This window comes from Astatotilapia calliptera, chromosome 11 (genome assembly GCF_964374335.1).
Source record: "Astatotilapia calliptera chromosome 11, fAstCal68.1, whole genome shotgun sequence".
Lineage (NCBI taxonomy): Eukaryota > Metazoa > Chordata > Actinopteri > Cichliformes > Cichlidae > Astatotilapia > Astatotilapia calliptera.
Window position 1 is genome coordinate 18,349,648 of NC_137432.1, and position 18,768 is coordinate 18,368,415.

Here is an 18,768-nt window from a genome sequence, read left to right on the forward strand (position 1 = left end):
TAGTTTCGTCACCACACCCTCCTTCCCCTTATTTTCTACCTAACTCTGTCTGGCCAAGCTTGTTGATTCATCGATTTGCATTTGTGGTTGTTGCTAGTGAACAGTGACCTTAAGAATAACCTCCATAAACAAACTTTGCATGAATATGTAAATGGGCAAGGGTATAGTATATAAGTATAAATAACACTTATATACTATAATAACTATAAATAAATTTGAAGTGTCTGTATTTTTGGTATTGAAAGGTTTCTGTTTCTGGTAAAATTGAGCAATAGGATATGAACAACAATCGTGTTTGAACTGTCTTTGTTTGTATGTAGGTAAGCAGTCCAAAAGATGGTTGGGTGCTAACTACTGCATCACTGTGCCACGCAGTGCACTGGACAACTTAATACGCTTTTTTACCCCATTTCACCGGTGGGTAGAAATGGGATTGTTAACCTGGATATCGACTGGCTCTGCAGGTAGCTAGCTGCTAGAAAATCATCTGTTACCCCAGAATGTTACCACATCCATCCTGTTCATAATACTGCAAATATGCAAGTATTTCAGTGGTTTCATTCAATCAGTGATAGTGTGATAGTGACATAACATACATTTCTTAAAATGAAGGGGCCAGTTTGTCGTGTTTTTTGATCAGCAGTACAAACCCAACGATAACCACTATGGTAAATGGTAAATGGCCTGTATTTATATAGCGCCTTACTAGTCCCTAAGGACCCCAAAGCGCTTTACATATCCAGTCATCCACCCATTCACACACACATTCACACACTAATCGTAATCACTGTGCTGTCCAGTCTTGCTAAAACTGAGCATCGAAGTCTTACATCAAATTTAGCATTTTTGCTTAAAAATGATTGTAAAGTTATCAAGCTGTTACTCAGCGAATCATCAACCATGATCACATTGTTTTTAACCAGAATTTTGTTTTTAAGGCAGTTCTTGAAAGACCTAGGAAGGTTGTTTACATGCAGTTTGAGACAGTTTCTATAAGTGGTACAGAAAATAGATTAAAACTGTGATCACATAAATGGTCATGTTTCAGTAATTACCAGCTAAAAGAAACTATACTTCTTTTCTATGTTTGTAAGCTTGAAAATATTCATATTTATTTAATGTTTATCCTTACGTTGTGCCTGCTTATCAGCTAATCAGTTTGTCTTTGGTTGGTACCTTGTAGAAGTCCTGCTGTCTGTGAGTTCGATGCTGTTTGCTCCTGTATTTACTGCCTGTTTGCTGTACAGCTTTCGTTTATCTTAATCTCAATTTTGATTGAATTAAATCTGGCGTGATGAGCAGGGACTGAAAATCTAAAGGTATCCAATAGCATTTTGAAATGTGAAGGATACTTTTTTAATTTGATTTGTTTTTGAGAAAATGAACAAATCAACATTTAATAAAGCTGGATGATTGGCTCAGCTCGGCAGACTACTGTATTATTATGTATCTCCCTTTTTGACCCTTCAAGGAAGATGTTTTTGTGGAACAGGGCAGATCTGGATACACAGTTTCATACAAAAATACACTTTTGGATACATATTTCACATGTATAACATACAATTGTCTGCATACTTCCTCACTGAAGCTGGTGAAAGATATTATTGTTTTGAATTTAGAATATTATGTTCATAGTAGTGTATAAACACATAGAGAGTGAAAAGAGGTGAGCGAGGAAGAAAGACACAATGAAATTATGGGAAGCCAGCAGCCTAGGCCTATTGCAGCAAAGCCTTGGGAGGGTTCAGGGTCACCTGAGCGAGTGCTAACAATAAGCGTTATAGAAGGCTAAAGGAGAGCTTTGCAGGTTTGCATCATCTGTGGTATATTTCCGCTTACAGTGAAACCTGTGACTGTCACCGAGCCAATCCATACTGCACAATGCATTGTGCAGTACTGTTTTGTTGGGTTCCACACATTGGTGATTCAGGAGGACTGCCTTCCAGCAGCGTGACTGACCTGGTTGAGCTGATTAGTTTGTTCCCTTCCAGGTAGGACAATAAAATCCCAAAGTCTGGGTTAGCACTCAGCATACACTCTCTCAACCCAGATTAGTGTAACCCTGGCTAATTCAGGCTCCACTCCAGCTCTCGTAAGGACAGGACAGACAATAACAGCGATTCAGTAGTTAATTTGTCAGTTTCTGAGATTTCTGACAATTTCTGCGCAGATTTCATTTCGACGCCTCTCCGGCTGTATATTGTTGAGCTTCCAGATATGCTCTCTCACACTCTTTTAATCGCTCAGTAGCGGAGGATGTTCTCACCAGTAAGTGACCAGTATCACAAGGTACATCAGCTCCAAAAGCTAATGAGCTGTGCTATGGACCCCAAACAAGTGACCCAGCAGTGTTACTGTCACTATACGTCTATGATAATTAGCCTTTTGCTAGTCAGCTCTGCAGGATTTCTGCCATCGTTATCTACTTTTCTCAGATGACTTTATTGTCACTTACTCTAATAGGGTCTTTCCGGAGATAGGAGCCCGATATATCAATAGCTTCTTCTTAAGTGGGTGATTCATTGCATCATCAATGAAGTGTCTTTACTGAAACATTTCAATATTTTTAACCAATTGAAATAATCAGAGTAGTTGCAGTCAAGCATGGTGCTGACACTGATGAAAGTTGATTAGTGTTCGATCGACATGCAGCACAAAGAAAACATGTTCAGGATTTTTCTGGGCTCGAAACAGGACAGGGTGACTGAGAGTGAACATGATTTATGTACATGTCATTAGGTAAAGAATGTGTGTAACCTTAATCAGCAAAAGTCAAAGCAGTAAATCCTGATAATAAAAAAAACTTGTTAGGTGTATCCAACTAAAATTCGATGGATACAAACATGTTCTATATGATGTAAAACCCATGATGTCCCAGAGCCTTTTACCCAAGGTTGCAAGTCTGTTTATTATATTTCATGTTGTCCTGCACACTTAGACAAATTTATTTCCGTCAGCTGAGGAGCTGCACATGAGTGTATCATACTGATGTCCTATTGCAGAGCAGCAGAATATCCACTTTGCAGTATATTGTATCGCTTCATCTTGTGATATTATTATGTAATACAGTGGCACCAATTTGTGAATGTGCTAAAGAGGGCAGTGTTAGTGTTTCATGAAACGCAGTTTTTTTTAGTGGTTTCTAAGTTTGTGTATTTCCTGCTTGTGACGAGCTTCTTCAGATATAACGTGCAACTGCCTCACTCGCAGTGGTTCCATGTTACTAATGTTCCAGCTTGTGACTGTCCTCTGTGTGTGTCTCTGCTTGCACATCTGTCTGTCTGTGGAGGAACATCTTCCTGAAAATAGTCTGTCATGTCAGGAATTTGAGGAAGCCTGTCATTCCTCTGTGCTTTTCTAGGAGTGTTTCCATAGATAAGAAGAAGAACAACCGAGTCGGTCCCATGACTGCTGCACTAAAACACACAGTGTCATTATCCTGTCCTAATTATGCACAGTTCAGAGTCAGCCTTGCCTATCTGGTTTTTAAGGGTTCTCTCCCCCGAGCTCACTCTTTTCTTCCACATGCTCTTTCTGCCATGGTTGTCATCCTTATTTGGGAGCTAGAAACTCCCACTGGACATGTTAGACGCTTAACTAGTTCTGACTCTTGGTGCACATCTTTCTTGTGTGGATTTTAACTGGTAGAGACATGCATACGCACCTGTGTCACACTGCAGGATGCTGCAGCTGAGCACAGAGTGCCGCCACAGCAGCACAACAACCTGCATGATGTTGAACATCAAATAACATGAAGCACTGCAGCTTCTTCTGCTTGTTTTTTTCCTGCTTGATATGGTTTCGGATGATTTGTTTAGAAAATAAATAAAAGTTGTTCATATAAAGCAGCTCTTTGAGTCCAGCTCCTCAATTATGAGCACTGGCTGGTAATATTTGATTTACATTCAGTGTGAATATTGTTGAATTTTGAGTTATTGATAACACAAAATATTGTTTTTGGATAACGGCAGAACCATACTTTCTTATATAGCAATTGCACTTTTACACATTTAGCTACCTTGCATCTGAAACAGCCCCAGTCTGCACAGTGCGCACCTGTGCGTCCGTCTGTGACAGTGTTGATGGGATATTAGTTTTGATATGTAACCAATCAGAGACAATAAAACAGTGAATACAGGCTAAAGTAAATCTTTTTTTATTTTGGATCTACTTAAAAAAAAAAAAAAAAAAAACAAATCTGAGAAAAAATGCAGCCAAATAACATCTTGACTGCTGTTAACTGCCCCGCAACATAATGTCAGTAATGCTTGTTCTTTCTTGGTGATATTGAGTCGCTGTTGTATGTTGAAAACTAACTCAGGTGCATAATAGCTGATGGCCCGATAGCCTGGAGCCACTAAAAAAAACTATGTTGGGCAAGTTCATTGGCCAGCCACCATCTCATTCAGCTCAGTGAGGGTGTAATGAATCACAGTAAACTGTCATTAATGTTTGTTTGTTTTTTCCTAGTTCCATCCATCCATTCGCTTCCGCTTATCCTTGTCAGGGTCATTGGGGGGTGCTGGAGCCTATCCCAGCTGTGTTAGGGCGAGAGGCAGGGTACACCCTAGACAGGTCGCCAGTCTGTCACAGGGCTAACACACAGACAGGAGACAACCAATCGCACTCACATTCACTCCCGCATTCACACCTATGAGCAATTTACTGTTTCCAATTAGCCTAACCACTGACTGCATGTCTTTGGACTGTGGGAGGAAGCCGGAGTATCACCTTAAAAAAAAGATTTTTTAAAGGCTTGTCATTTTGTTTTGTACACCTGTATATATAAATGATATTTTTGATGTTTCTCAAGTACTTAAACTCATACTGTTCGCAGATGACACCAACATATTTTTCAGTAGCGATGATTATACTGATCTTGTAATGACTGTAAACAGGGAGCTAAAATTAATAAAAAAATGGATGGACATAAATAAATTATCATTAAATATAAATAAAACTAAAGCAATGTTTTTTGGTAATTTAAAATATAATATAGAATTACCAATTATCATTGAAGGTGTACCAATTGATAATGTGAGTGAAAACAAATTTTTGGGAGTTATAATTGATAACAAAATTTCATGGAAACCCCACGTCAGACACATAAAAACCAAAATTTCTAGAAGCCTCGCAGTTTTGAACAAAGTGAAACAATTCCTTGATAAAGATGCACTTCATACTCTGTACTGTACCCTGGTTCTTCCATATCTTACATATTGTGTGGAAGTGTGGGGAAATACATATAAAAATACAACTAATCCATTAGTCACAGTACAGAAACGAGCACTGCGTATTATTCACAAGGCTGGTTATCTAGATCATACTCACAAATTCTTTCTTCAGGCAAAGTTACTTAAATTCCAGGATCTGGTTAATTACAATACATCCATAATTTTGTATAAAGCTTTTACTAAACTTTTACCGGCAAATTTACAAACTAGATTTGAAATTCGAGAAAAGGTTTATAATGTGAGAGGCTTTGGAGAATTCAAATTACCCAGAACTCGAACAACCTGTAAAGGTTTTTGTGTGTCTGTATGTGGTGTGAAAATCTGGAACAGTCTGAGTTTACAATTGAAACAATGCAAAAATATTCATAGATTTAAATTTCTCTACAAACAGTTGGTCTGGTCACAGTATACTCAATGATGGGTTTTAGTGTGCTCTGTAATGTCTGTCCTCTTACCATTGCTGGTATGGATTCCAAAATAAAAAAATAAAAAATAAAGTGTGCGTATGTATGTACATATATGTACTTGTGTGTGTAGATATATATGTATGTATATGTATGTGTGTTTGTTACTTGTAGTTATTACTGCCTGTTACTTGTGGTAATGCAATTTATAATTTATATATTCTGTATTCAGTTATGAAGGCTCTAATTGTTGGTTGCGAGCTGCCGCTTAGATGCTTGTATCTGCCCGGGGCTGTTGATGGGTCTGTATGCAATGATGGGCGTAGCTGCGGGAAGTTTATTGTTTTTTTTTGTTGATGAGTGAGTATAGGGGTGGGATTTAATAAGTTTTCTTCGTCCCACTCCTTTTTCAGGCAAGTTTTGTTTTTTGTTTTGTGTATTTTATGTTCAATATAGGTATTTGTTGTGCCTGAAAATGAATAAATAAATGAATGAAAAAAATGAAATGAAGAGGAAGCTAAAATGAAAGTTGTATGCAGAGGAGCTGCTTGTTAAGTTTGCCATCACCTTTAAATTTGGCAGATTTCTTGTAAAGTTTGCGTCAGGCTGACATTAACCACCCCGTCTCTCTCTCGAGTAGCAATTCCTGTGGCATGTAGCAGCACAGCAGTTTCACTACTATACTTATTTTAAAGCTTTAGGTATTAATTGTTTCTCTGATACAGATTTATGAATATATAAATCTATTAATAAATTATGCTATGTATCTTTGAAATTAAGCTAGCAGTTTTGAAGTCTTGTCGACTACTGACACAGTAATGCTGCAGTCACACTAAGGAAGACAGTGGTTAGAGACCGTGGCACTACCAACATTAATGCAACCATGTGCAATAAACTTCAAAAAGGTTGCTTTAAAGATGGGGGCCAGGTCTGCACCCACTCGCAGTCAGGGGTATCTTCAGAGTGATTTTGGTAACCAAACGCCAGTAAGACTGCTGTATTTGTGTGATAATGCAGCGATTAACTTTCTTACTTTGAGCTTAGTTGAGTAGTCTACATATTTTTTCCAGTATAGTGGACTAGGACAAACACAGTCTTGAGCCTGTTTACCATGTTAATAATGCTTTAGCTGTTTTATTTTTAATTCTTGGGAAAAAAAGGCAGCATTTTTTAAACAGTAGGTTACCACTCTTAACCTTGTGGGGACATTTGAATGAGCAGATCTTAGATGATAAGCTGTGATTATAGTGTTTTCAGGAAGGGGTTTAGTGAACATTAGATTAGAAAACCTACCGTTGGCATCGAGTTTTCGAGTATCTATTAAGTTAAGTGATGGAGAAAATGGAAAAAAAAGATACAATAATTGTTTTTATTCATTGTTGTAGTCTTTGTCTGTGCTAACAAATAAAACTGCTTCTTGTTTTTAAATGAAGAAAACTTGCTACACGAGTGGTTCACAGGGTAACACAAGACTGCTGCTGACATTCGTGTCAGTTCACATTTCTGCTCGCAACACTACATCCCATGGGAATCTATTTCTGGTCAACAGCTGACAGCTTTAATCTGCATAACATCCCAAAATCTAACATGCAAAACACAAGCCACATTAAGCCCTTTAAAGAAATCATTTCACAGCTCTTCTCTTCAGATATTCTTTATCCGTCTGTCATCATGTATTGTGCTCCGTGTGTCAGTGTGTACGTATGGGAACGGGTGAATGAGATATGTATAAAAAGCAAGGAGTGCTGTATGAGAGCCCATTTATGCCTTCATGTCTGACGTGTGCAGCTGTAAAGAAATGCCCTGAGCCGGAGCAGCAGTGTGATTTTTCTGTCCTCTCTCTTGTTTTGTGGTCCAGGTGGAATCGCGGGACACGTTGAACAGCATTGCGCTCAAGTTTGACACCACACCCAACGAGCTGGTTCAGCTGAACAAGCTGTTCTCCAGAGCAGTGGTGCCTGGCCAGGTGTGACCCGCCATGCACGCCTTCACTGATATATTCAGCTGCATCACTTCATCACTGTCCTACAGCAGCCTCACATCCATCCACAGCCACCCACTGACTGTCTGATCTCATAATGACTGTTTTTGACATTTCATAATGCATTCGCAGAGCTGTAAACATTTTCTGAATGTAGCTGGAAAAACTGGAGATTTTAGGGAGCATTACATGCTGCATGTGTTTAGCCCTCTACTTTCTCCCTCCCTGACTCACTAACCACATCCCTATTCTCTGTATCCCTCCTTAATTGCCTGCTAATTACAGCATCACTTGTCCCATTAGGATGTAGTTCATTGCAAAAGACCTATTTTGTTTCTATAAAGGAATAATGATACGTCTCCCAGTGACGCTGTAGTTCCGACAACATGACACAAACTACCCATCTTTAGCCTGCTAAACACGCTGCCAGTTTCCACGTCTTTGATGTTTCCTTCCACAGCAATAGAGCCAAATTTGAAATTGTTTTTTTTTTTTTTAAACGGGGAAAGTGACAAACATCCAAAATGATATTTTGTCTCTGTATTTCCTGGCTTGAAAATCAAATCCGGTCGAATGGAGATGAGCCACATACGCCAATCCCGCTGGCATCCCACCCTTTCTCTGTCTCTGTCTCTCTGCTCTCGGCAAACAATGCAGAGTTGGTCTGCGTCCAAACAGTAGGGTGCTGACAGCACTTACTGAACCTTCGTCTCTACGTCTACTGCTGAGACAGACGCTATACCACAGCAAAAGCAGCTCCATGGTTTTTACCCTGAAGCTTTGTCTAGATTTCAGCTCAAAATCCCTCCCTTGTTGAGACCAAACATTGGAAGAACCTTATATAGACTTACGACTAAATAAAAACCTTAGTGCAAAATGTTTAACACAAAAAACTAACCGTTTTTATTGCAGTGCATAGTGCAGATGTCACTGCAGAGGTAGCACTTCAGCACTTCATTAGAAGAAAGTCTGCCTGCCGGGATTGATTTTTCCTAAAAAAAAATAGTTTGCATGATGATAGAAATCTGCACCTAAATATGGAGCTAAAGCTAAGACACAATTAGCTTGCCTTAACATGATTGGCTGGCCTTAATCCAAAAGTTGCAAAATTTCCCTGTGAACACCTGCAAACGATACTATGTGTCCAACCTCACCAAGTAACCCCAGGTAGCATCTCATCACTAGTAGCTGCTTATTATTATTATCAGTCTCCTTTCTGTATTCTCTAATACGACATACACAAATTTAAAATAACTGGGCGGAATAGAATAAATACAATCTATCAGCATGGACTTCATTTACAATATGTATCTTTTAAACATGAAACCAAACACACATTACATCTGTCTCTGATTGCGAAACACTGACTTACCTTCATGACTGTCACTTTCCCTCCATGTGTTAATTGTGTTATTATCATGAAACTGTTCACTTGATTTCATGTTATTTGCCATGTCACATTTGTTGAGCTGTGTGAGAGATTCTCTACCTGTTGTCTGTGTGTGTGTGCGTGCATGTGTTTGTCTTTGGTGCGAGGTGCACAAATGTAGTGCTTGTGTAAATACAGACGTGGATTGTGTTTGCAGGTTCTGTACGTTCCTGACCCCGAGTACGTCTCCAGTGTCGGAAGCTCCCCTTCCCTCAGTCCCGTCAGCCCCTTGTCTCCCACCTCCTCAGAAGCTGATTTAGAGAAGGTGACGGTATGTAGACCACACCTATGACGCACAATATCACATGCTAGGAACATTTTCCTGTACGGGTAACTAGTCTTGTCACGTGTCACTCTGATCGCCTCCCAAAGTGAAGAGTTCACTCTTTCTGTGCTGGCAAACACAGTGAAACAGTGTTAGCCTCTGTGCCTCTGCTGCGTATGTGTGGTATTTTATCATTCTAAGCACTGAAGTTGACATGTGTTACATATATTCGCATTAGCCTGTAATGCGAACTGGAAGGAAAGCCTAAAATTCTCTTATATTTGGCTCTTAAACGGTCCTCATTATCTCAAAAAGTATTTGTAGAGGGCTAGTAAGGGAATTATGTTGATGGGGTTTTTACAAAACTATTAACTGCAGGAGTTTTTTTCCCCCATTGTTCTGAAGTTTTTCAAAGGACGCGCTGACATCAAAGTTTGAGCGATGGAGCTTTTGAATTGAAGCCAAATTTTAAATCTAGCACCTGCACTTCCTGTGGTTACCACATATTGGGCTATATTGTAAAGGTCTTTTTTATTCTTACATCACACCAAATTTTATGTCAGAATTTTAATTAAAAGATGACCAGTTTGCTTTTGCAGCTTTTTCATTGTATCTGAGAGTAAGTACACTGGAAGCGCTAGTTTTAGACCATAAGGTTCCACGTGTGCCCAGTGAGGAATATCATCTGTTTATAAATAAAACATAATGGACCTCAGCTGTGCTGCATAATGATACAACAGTAAGCTTGGACATTTCTGCCCCCTTACAATCACAAGGCAAGTATAACAGAGGCAAACAAATTTCTGTGTTTTTTAATTAATATATGAATCTCACAGCTAGTTGGGGTTTTTTGGAGGTGACAGGAGAATGTTTTAGCTAAAGATAACATTAGGAGCACATTCATCTTTAAAATATTAATTCTACCAGCTACTGAAAAGGCTGAATCATTCATCCATCAACTGAGTCATTGATTTCTTCTATCACAGGTGCATAATTAGCCCTCACAACATGTTCCTGAAAGTATGTCAGCTGTAGTTTTATTACTAATGGGGAGTATGAGATGATTTGAGGGTTTTTTTAGCTGGTATGCGATCCTGCTGGAAGCAATTGTCAGGAGATGGGTACACTGTGGTCATAAAGAGATGGAGAAAGTCTGAGACAATACAGCAACTGCTAAATGATGCTTAGTCGGACCTAAGGGGCCCAGGGTGTGTCAAGAAAATATCCCAACCTCCCTTACCAGCTGGAGGGGTTGTTACAAGGTAGGAAGGCGTGTCTATGCTTTTGTTTTGTTTAAGCAAAGTTCTGGCCCTACCATTCAAATGACTCATCAGACCAGGAAACATTTTTCCAACTGTGTTTTAATCCATCATTTTGTTAGTTCTCTCAGCTCTTTTGTACAGCTTGGTTGTAACAAGTGGGTATTCCTGTTGCCTTCTTATCACCTCGAAGTAGTCTGGCCATTATCTACTTGATCAACAAGACATTTTCACCAAGTGCGCTAGTCTAGATCAGCAGTCTCTGAAATACTCTGAAATACCAACACCCACATCACGTTCAGAGTCATTTGAATCACATTTCTTACTCATTCTGATGCTCAGTTTGAACCTCAGCAGGTCGTCTTGACCATGTCTGCATGCCTAAATGCATTGAGTTGGTGCCATGTGATTGGCTGATTAGTATCAAAGTGTGTGTGTATATTCAGATTTCTTTCAAGAACATCAGAATGGTGCGTGTGTGCTGTACGAATATGGTTCTATTTCTATTCATGTTTGACCTCGTGCAGCTTGTGGTCTTTTTTTTAAGCATGAGGCAGAAATGTGAAATGGGCCAAGCATTTACGCAGGAAAGTGTATGTATGAAAGAGGCTATTAGAAAAATGGTCTCTGAGCTGGTAATTAGTATCCAAGCTGACAGCACTTTTGGTTTGCTTCTCTACTGTAATTGCATCGCACGGGGATCAAGATACATGACATTAATGTGGCTAACTAAGCTAGTTACTAGAGCAAAAGATATCTCTGCAATACCCCTTTAATTCCAGCAGTAGGGATTATTTCTAACATAAAACCATATCTGCATGCTATCGTCTCTCTTGCTTCTTCCTTCTTGCTTCTCGTCTTCACTAGCTGAGCATAAAGCATGTAGAAAAGCTGGAGGTGGGTTTGCGTCTGATGTGACTTCAGGTCTGGTCCAGTCAGCCGTACACATGCCGGCCTCGCAGCTCTCAAGGCCAGCAGTGTGAGCCATCTCCCTCGGGTACTGTGTCTGCAGCATCTGAATGAGCCAATCGTTAAGCACCACTGAACGCTCAGCGGTCCCTTAAGAAATATTACTGTTTGCCGGTCTCCATGGAAACGTCGGTCTTGTTTTGCCGTTTTTGTAAGAGCGTGGATACTGCAGGTCTCTGTCACCAACGCGTTCACTGGCACTCCACTTGAGTTTTGATGCCCTCCCACCACAAACGCTCTCCCTTTGGTCTGCTCTTTCCTCCTGTTGTCCGTTAATTTCTCCATAGTTGCCAAAAGAACACCACCACCCTCCAACCAACCATTTACCACTTATCTTTGTAGGTCATTGCCAGTGAGAACGGGAGCATATTCTGCGGCTCTCGATGGGGGAAGGATCAGAGACATGGGCTGTGACTGCAGAGAAATTAAGCCTTTAAAAGTGATGGCGTGATATTTAGAGTAACTAATGAACGGAGCAGCTCGCTCTCTCCCAGACAAGTGCTAGGCAGCAATTACTCCAGGCAGAGGAAGTGTGCTTGGAAGGCAGAAGGGAGGAAACGTTACCTCACTCAAAGTGTCAACTCAGTGCGTGTGTTTGTCTGTCTGTGAGCAAAAGTACGTGTTTGTATCTGTCAGCTCTGTATCTGCCTGTCTGGATCCTCCAATGCCTTCCACTTCCTGCGTGTGTGTGTGTACTACTGTGTGTCTGTGGGTGGGTTAGTTGGTAGTTATATAGAAGGATGTGGCATCCAGGTGCCGTTTGGAAGGAAGGACCTTAATAACCCCCCACCCCTCCCTCCGCTTCTAAATCCCCAGCATCTTTTAATTACGAGCCTATTTTGGTGCTCGGCACGCGTGTCTCAATGAGGATATTATCTAAATGAATGGTTGTGGGAGGTTTATAGTAATGGCAGTGCGAGCAGCAAATAGCTGGTATAACCCTGATGAAGATGAGTGCCCTGCAGAGAACTACTTTCCGATTTTTCTCTTTGAGATCATGATATGAAAAGGAGTCAGATATGGCACGAGATGTTTAAAAAGCCAATTAGATGTTCAAAATAGCCTCAAAATATTAAGGCCCTGTTAAAGTTCTTTGCCTGCAGAGTGTTATGCATTCATATTGAAGTTATGTATATTTTGGGAATGCTGAGTTTACATAAGCCCTCAAAATCACACGCAGCGATAAGCCAGAACATGTAGATGTTGGTGCTTAACGTGATATCAAACTAGCTTCTGCGTGCTAAGTCTCAAACTCTATGAGGCTTTTGAGCTTCACCGGTGCTGTCTGACATCGTGGCTGTGACGTTATCATCTTTAAGGTTGTTAAAATTGCTAGGTGGAACCCCAACACGTTATTAATAATGGATTGGATTTATATAGCGCTTTTCAAGGCACCCAAAGCGCTTTACAATACCACTATTCATTCACTCTCACATTCATACACTGGTGGAAGCAAGCTACAGTTGTAGCCACAGCTGCCCTGGGGCAGACTGACAGAAGCGAGGCTGCCATATCGCGCCATCGGCCCCCAACACCAGTAGGCGGTAGGGTAAAGTGTCTTGCCCAAGGACACAACGACCAGGACAGAGAGTCCAGGGATCGAACCGGCGACCTTCCGGTTACAGATGCGATTCCCAACCCCCTGAGCCACGGTCCCCAATGATTATTGGGGATTATTGGGGATTATTGATTATTATTAGTTTAAGTTAGCTGGTGGTGTGCTGTTTAATGATGGTGCTCGTCTATGTTTTAAATTCCCCCACAGAGGGTGAGATAAAAGTACAGTACTCGGATATCTAGACTGCTTAGTGTTCCTAGTTTTGTCCTGTCTGATACTGAAGCGAATACTCTTCATTTTCCATTATAGGAAAGCAGAGGAGAAAAGAGTGGCTATTTATAGCAGGTGTCACATCAAAAGTCTATAGAGTATCTACAGCGAAATGTGAATCAGTCATACGCTTTAATGGACTTGTTTAACAACAGCGCCCATGCTTCAGTGAGCGAGCTAAAAGTTTTTACCATGCAGTTAGATTGTTTAGTGTTTCTCTGACGGAGCTAAAGGCCAGATCAGTCAGCACTGAAGAGTCTTCATGCTCTTGGTTTGCCTGCTGGCCTGCTGGTACTGGCAACAGAAAGTAACACATCTTGCAGGCATGGATCGTTGGCTGGCTGTCTGACTGGGTGTGTTCGTGTGCATGCATGTGTATGCAAGCTTGCATGTGTGCACGGTTAGCTGGCTGACTTTCTGACTGGCGGTCTTACTGTCGATGGATTATTTGGCAGCCAACGGTTCATTGGCATAGTTGCTCTCTGGTCATCTGTGTGGGCAGGCGTGCTTTCTTTATCCTTTCCAGACCTTCCTCGTGCTCATACTGACACACGCACACACTTATTCACCCTGGTGGTGGAGCTACTACTGTGACCTTCTCTGTGTCTTCCTCTTTTGGCAACAGTTTTACCTCCCGCCTTCCTTCCTTCCTCTCTTGTACTTTGACGTGATCTAAAATTAGTCTTTCAATCTCTGAAAACCCAGCACCGTCTACACCTGCTGTATTTTAGCACCAATCTTAAGATTAACTTTAAAAAAAGGATCTTATGCTGGTAGATTCATTATATCAGCTCAGCAAGGACTGTAGTACTAGATAGTACAAACAACAGTACACATTGTACTTGAGGATTTCTGGTTTCAGGCAACTATTGTGTGCTCTCTCTTGCAGAACCCACCCATGCCCACACGGTGGAGCTGTGGAATGATTTTCTTTTGCTTGCACCATGTGTCACTGTCAAGGTCATAGCCGTGTGGCACCTGCAGGCTTCCTTCCTCTGCATGTGGATGAGTGTTCATCAATACAGCCTCTTTCTTTGTTGTCTCACAGTGGCCTGTGTTGAGACCATTTCTATGACAGCCACAGCCTCTTGTTGTTGTTTTTTCTATTTGTGGGCGAAAAGAGAAATACTGGTTCGAGACTAAAAGGATATTGATTTGTGAACCCACCACACCTGTCATCTAACACAGCTACATTCATCTCCTGTCCCCAGCATCGCTGTCACCTTCCTGCAGAGGAGATTTACCACCCTCCGTCCACCTCCCTGAAACCCTCAGATGAGCTCTTGGTAGCAACATCAGGCCTTCTTTAGCAACACTTTCTCCTTTTCTTTCCTGTATATTCAGTTCAACACTCCTCCCTGTTTTGCCTTTCCGCTGCCCTCAGATGTTACTCACAGTCTAAGAATCTGGTCACTTCAGGACACCAGCACACCAAATACAGTCAAATAAAGTCTGTTTGTCTTCTTAATAGGCTTCCTCGCTGAGGTTGTCTGAGTTCTCCCTTTTTCTCCCTTGCTGTCTGTTGCCTTGCCGTACTGTTCTGGTAAAAAGCCGACGGTTAATATGGGCTGCAATAAGGAGGCAGGTGAGGTTAGTATCCCCTCACCTGCTAAAAAATATTGGATGCCTTAGAGGCCAGTGAAAAATATATCCTGGTCATATATTAGAGAATAGAAAGCAGAAAAGCAATATTGACTACAGTTATGTGAGGTAAAAGTGTACTGATCTGTCAGCTGCACTTCTTAGCAAGTTCAATCAGCTTCTACCTCAGTGTTTATTTGAAATGAGTAACCTGAAAATGCAACTTGAACTTGCCTAAAAGAAAAAAGTGATGGATCGTTTTAAAATATATATCCACATATTAAACTGTAACATCTGAACATTTACTAGGAACAGAATAGTAATCTGTTTAAATGAAATGATACCCATATTTAGCCTGAAGTAGTGCTTGAAAGTGCTTGAAACAGCCATATATCTGGAAACAGTTGAAATAGTTAGCTATAAATATGAGGCAAATTGTTTAAAAGCTAAATTTAATTGATAAACTGATGAAATTGTTTGCTAATTTTCTCAGCACAACATTTCATTTATGTTGAGATCTGAATTTTGACTGGACGATTTCAACACCTTAGTACTTTCAGTGTCTCTGTTTCCTGGTGTGCTTGGTATCCTGCTGCATGATCTAATTTTTGCCAATCGTTATTTGTCAGACAGATGGCCCCATATTTGACTCTAAAATTTGGTATACAGAGAAGTTAATGGTCATTTCACTGACTGCAAGGTTCCCAGGTCCTGTGGATGCAAAACGCCCAAGTCTTCACCCCTCCTGGTGTGAGGTGTTTGTACTGATATGCTGTGTTTGGTTTATGCCAAATGTTGTGCTGTGCATTTGGACCAAGCACCAACAAAGCATCAACTTTGTCCTAAAATCTTGTGGATTGTTCAGATCTAACTTTGTAAGTTGTGCTGCCATGTTCTTTTTTTAAAGAAAAGAAACGTTCTCGCAACCCTTCGTTACTTATTCAGTCATTTTCTAATTGTACTGTCATGAGTTTTAACATTTAACGCTAACTGAGGCTTGTAGAGTCTCACGTGTAGCTCTCATGTAGCTCCCTGCACGGTCTGACAATGAGGTGAATTTCACTGGGAACACTCCTGCAAAGATCGGCAGCTGTCTTGAATTTTTTTCCACTTGTGAAAATCTTTTTTTCTGTAGAATGATGAACTTTAAATTTCCTTGGAAATGGGCATTGCTCTCTTGCTCTCTTTCCTCCTTGGTATTGTGTTAACACATACCTAAATGCTCCTGACCAGCAAACTGCTAAAACATCTGCTTTTATAGAGGTGCATGCACTTCCTGATGATCAGTTAAGTAGATTTAATAAGCAGCCCCCAGGTGGTATCCTCTTATTTCCTGTGTGTGTATTTATTTTTTAATACACTGTTTTTCCCCAATAACTGCAAATAATATTATATGACTAGTTATCGGGTTGAATTTCACTGTAAATACAGTATCTGTGGTGGTTACAATTATGTCATGAACGAGTGCATTTTACAAATTAAGAGGTGCTATCACAAGTTTTGTTTATAAGGAAGCAGACAGCTGGAGGTGGGGTGTTGGAGCGAGAAGGCGGAACATGCAGCCAGTAGCAGCATGCTGCAGGAAGGAATGAGCAGTGCAGGTAGTCGTGGAGGAACCACAGGGAAGAAAGGAGAAGTTGGCAGTTTGGTTAGATGTGATCAAACATGATTGGATGCTTGGATCACATGATCGTTTCCCGATGTTTAATCACTGTACAGACTTGTAGGAAAGGAGAGAAAAAAAGTCCTGCTTACTTTTAAGGACACATCCTCACACCAGCAACAGCAAGCAACTATTTACTGTTTTATTGCATTTATGATATTTATATGTATTTGCTTGCTTGTTGTTCACCTCAAATGAGTAAACATTTCTCAAATTAGCACAAAAGCTTAATTATCTGTCCTCATATTGCCTGGTGAGCAACTGGTCTCAGCTGTTGGACAGCGAGCATGCCTTCTCATTCCTCAGTCTCATGTGGACTGTGTGGGATGTGCGATGGGTGTTAATTTTGTTACCGACACATAACACCCCTTTTTGAGACATGCCAGAGTTAATGACGGGCTATGCGAGACTGTTTGTTTTAAGCATTTCTGTGCAGGAGGACATGTTTTGACATCTGCATCTGCTCATTTTAGCCCAGGTGTGCACCACATGTACGCTCAGGTGTGTTCTAGTTGGTCTATTTTAGTGGAAATGCCTCCTACTCTTTTCATATTTAACCTTGAAACAGGAAGGCCAGATTGAATGAGTCACTAGGAAGTGACTTGCCTGGAAAGTGGAGCGATGAAGTGCAGTTGTGTAGGTGTAGGTGTGTTGAGTTGAAGTGGATGACAAGCTGGTTAAATTCCCACACGTTTCCTTCATTTCAACAGCTGCGCTTCAGATCTTAAATTCCACAACAGAAGCTCCCGCAGATCGGAGAATCCGATTTATTTGCTGTTTTGATGTCGTTTTTTCATTTTCAGCTCCGACCTCTACTGTTTATGTCTCTTTTAAAATTTTTCAGTCCCTCTCATCCTCTCCTCTTTCAGAGATGCTTGTTTTGGCTGTAACAGATTGGCCGGCCCCCTCAGCCGTCCCCTGGCTGCCAGTGTCTGGGCTGCTTGTGTTGGTGTGGGTCAGTAGCTGCAGGCTGTTTGTCGACTGCACTGGGAGACGGAGAGGTGTGGGGGTGGATGTCAGGAGGACAGCAGACAGTTGTTCCAGGCCCGGGTTCTCTCTTCTTCTAAGCTCTTCACTTCGCTGCTACTGTAGCTCTTCATCGCTCTTCACTTCGCCACCGGCTCTAAACGCCCTCCCCTCGTGGTCAAAATCCGCCCTTGATGATAACGCCCACACACTCCTCTTACGTCCAGCTCTTCTTTTTTTGTTCGTCCTCACTCCAATCGCGCCCCTCATTGCCTTCAGCATTCTTTACCTCCTCGCCTTTTTATTTCTCCACAGCAGCTACTGTGTCCACTGCTTCTGCTGCTGTTTTCTGCCCAGCTCAGACAGTCCTTCCTGCAGACAATGATATGGGGTTAATCAGACTAACAGTTGTCCCTGTGGACTCACGCCGGTTACTCTCTCCCCATGGCTCGGTCATTGCATGGCAACAGGCAGCTGGTAGACTCACCAATCCCACCTCACCTCGTGTTTCCGGCCGAACACACACGCCATCTGTGGTGGTTTGCATTAACCATGGTGTAAATAAAGAACACTAATAAAATTGCCTTAGAATGTATATGTCGTTGTACTACATAAAGGACCAATGTAGCTGAGACATAACTGAAATTCCTTCTTGGTTGCGTGCCATCTGGCAGGCTCCAGAATAATGTGCGGTTATGAGGAAAATATATTTATTTAATTACGTCCGCACGTCTGCAAATGCTTCATTAATGTATTGCTCCGCGTGTCTGCTGGTTAGCATTAAAGCCCTGTCTTTACCTTTATACATTTTATCCCTTTTTATTACAGTTGGGGCTGGATGCAGGAGGCGGGTATATGTTGAAATACATGCTTGGTGTCTTGTTTTTCTGAGACTTGGTAACTTCAGTTTACTTTCCACTCCACAGACAACCACTTTCTACTTCTCGTAGACTCTTTTACACATGAACTGCCTCGGCTTAATTGCACGAGTAAAGAAGCTGCTGTGGAGAAGGTGATGGGTATTGGAGTCATTTATGGATTACTAAACAAGACTACTGTGCACAGCCTGCACACAGCCCTGGACTAAACTTCTGTATTGGCTGACATTTAGCTTTTTACATTTTACTTTAATGAAATGAATGAATGAATCAAAGGATGCTGAGATACATAGAATCACTCTGAATGGATA

At 41.1% G+C, this 18,768-nt stretch overlaps 1 protein-coding gene across 9 annotated transcripts in view; it reads left to right on the forward strand.

The window, feature by feature from the left end:
- oxr1a (oxidation resistance 1a) overlaps window positions 1–18,768 on the forward strand; it is a 182,919-nt gene that overhangs the window by 143,388 nt on the left and 20,763 nt on the right. For 6 of the 9 annotated variants that reach the window (XM_026184156.2, XM_026184158.2, XM_080307880.1 and 3 more), the window contains 2 exons: window positions 7,497–7,604; window positions 9,206–9,319. The exons of 2 other annotated variants lie outside the window; for them this stretch is intronic. In XM_026184156.2, coding sequence (XP_026039941.1) covers window positions 7,497–7,604; window positions 9,206–9,319 — 222 coding nt within the window. The remainder of the gene's footprint in view (window positions 1–7,496; window positions 7,605–9,205; window positions 9,320–18,768) is intronic. One more of the 9 variants, XM_026184161.2, reaches the window with a different exon arrangement.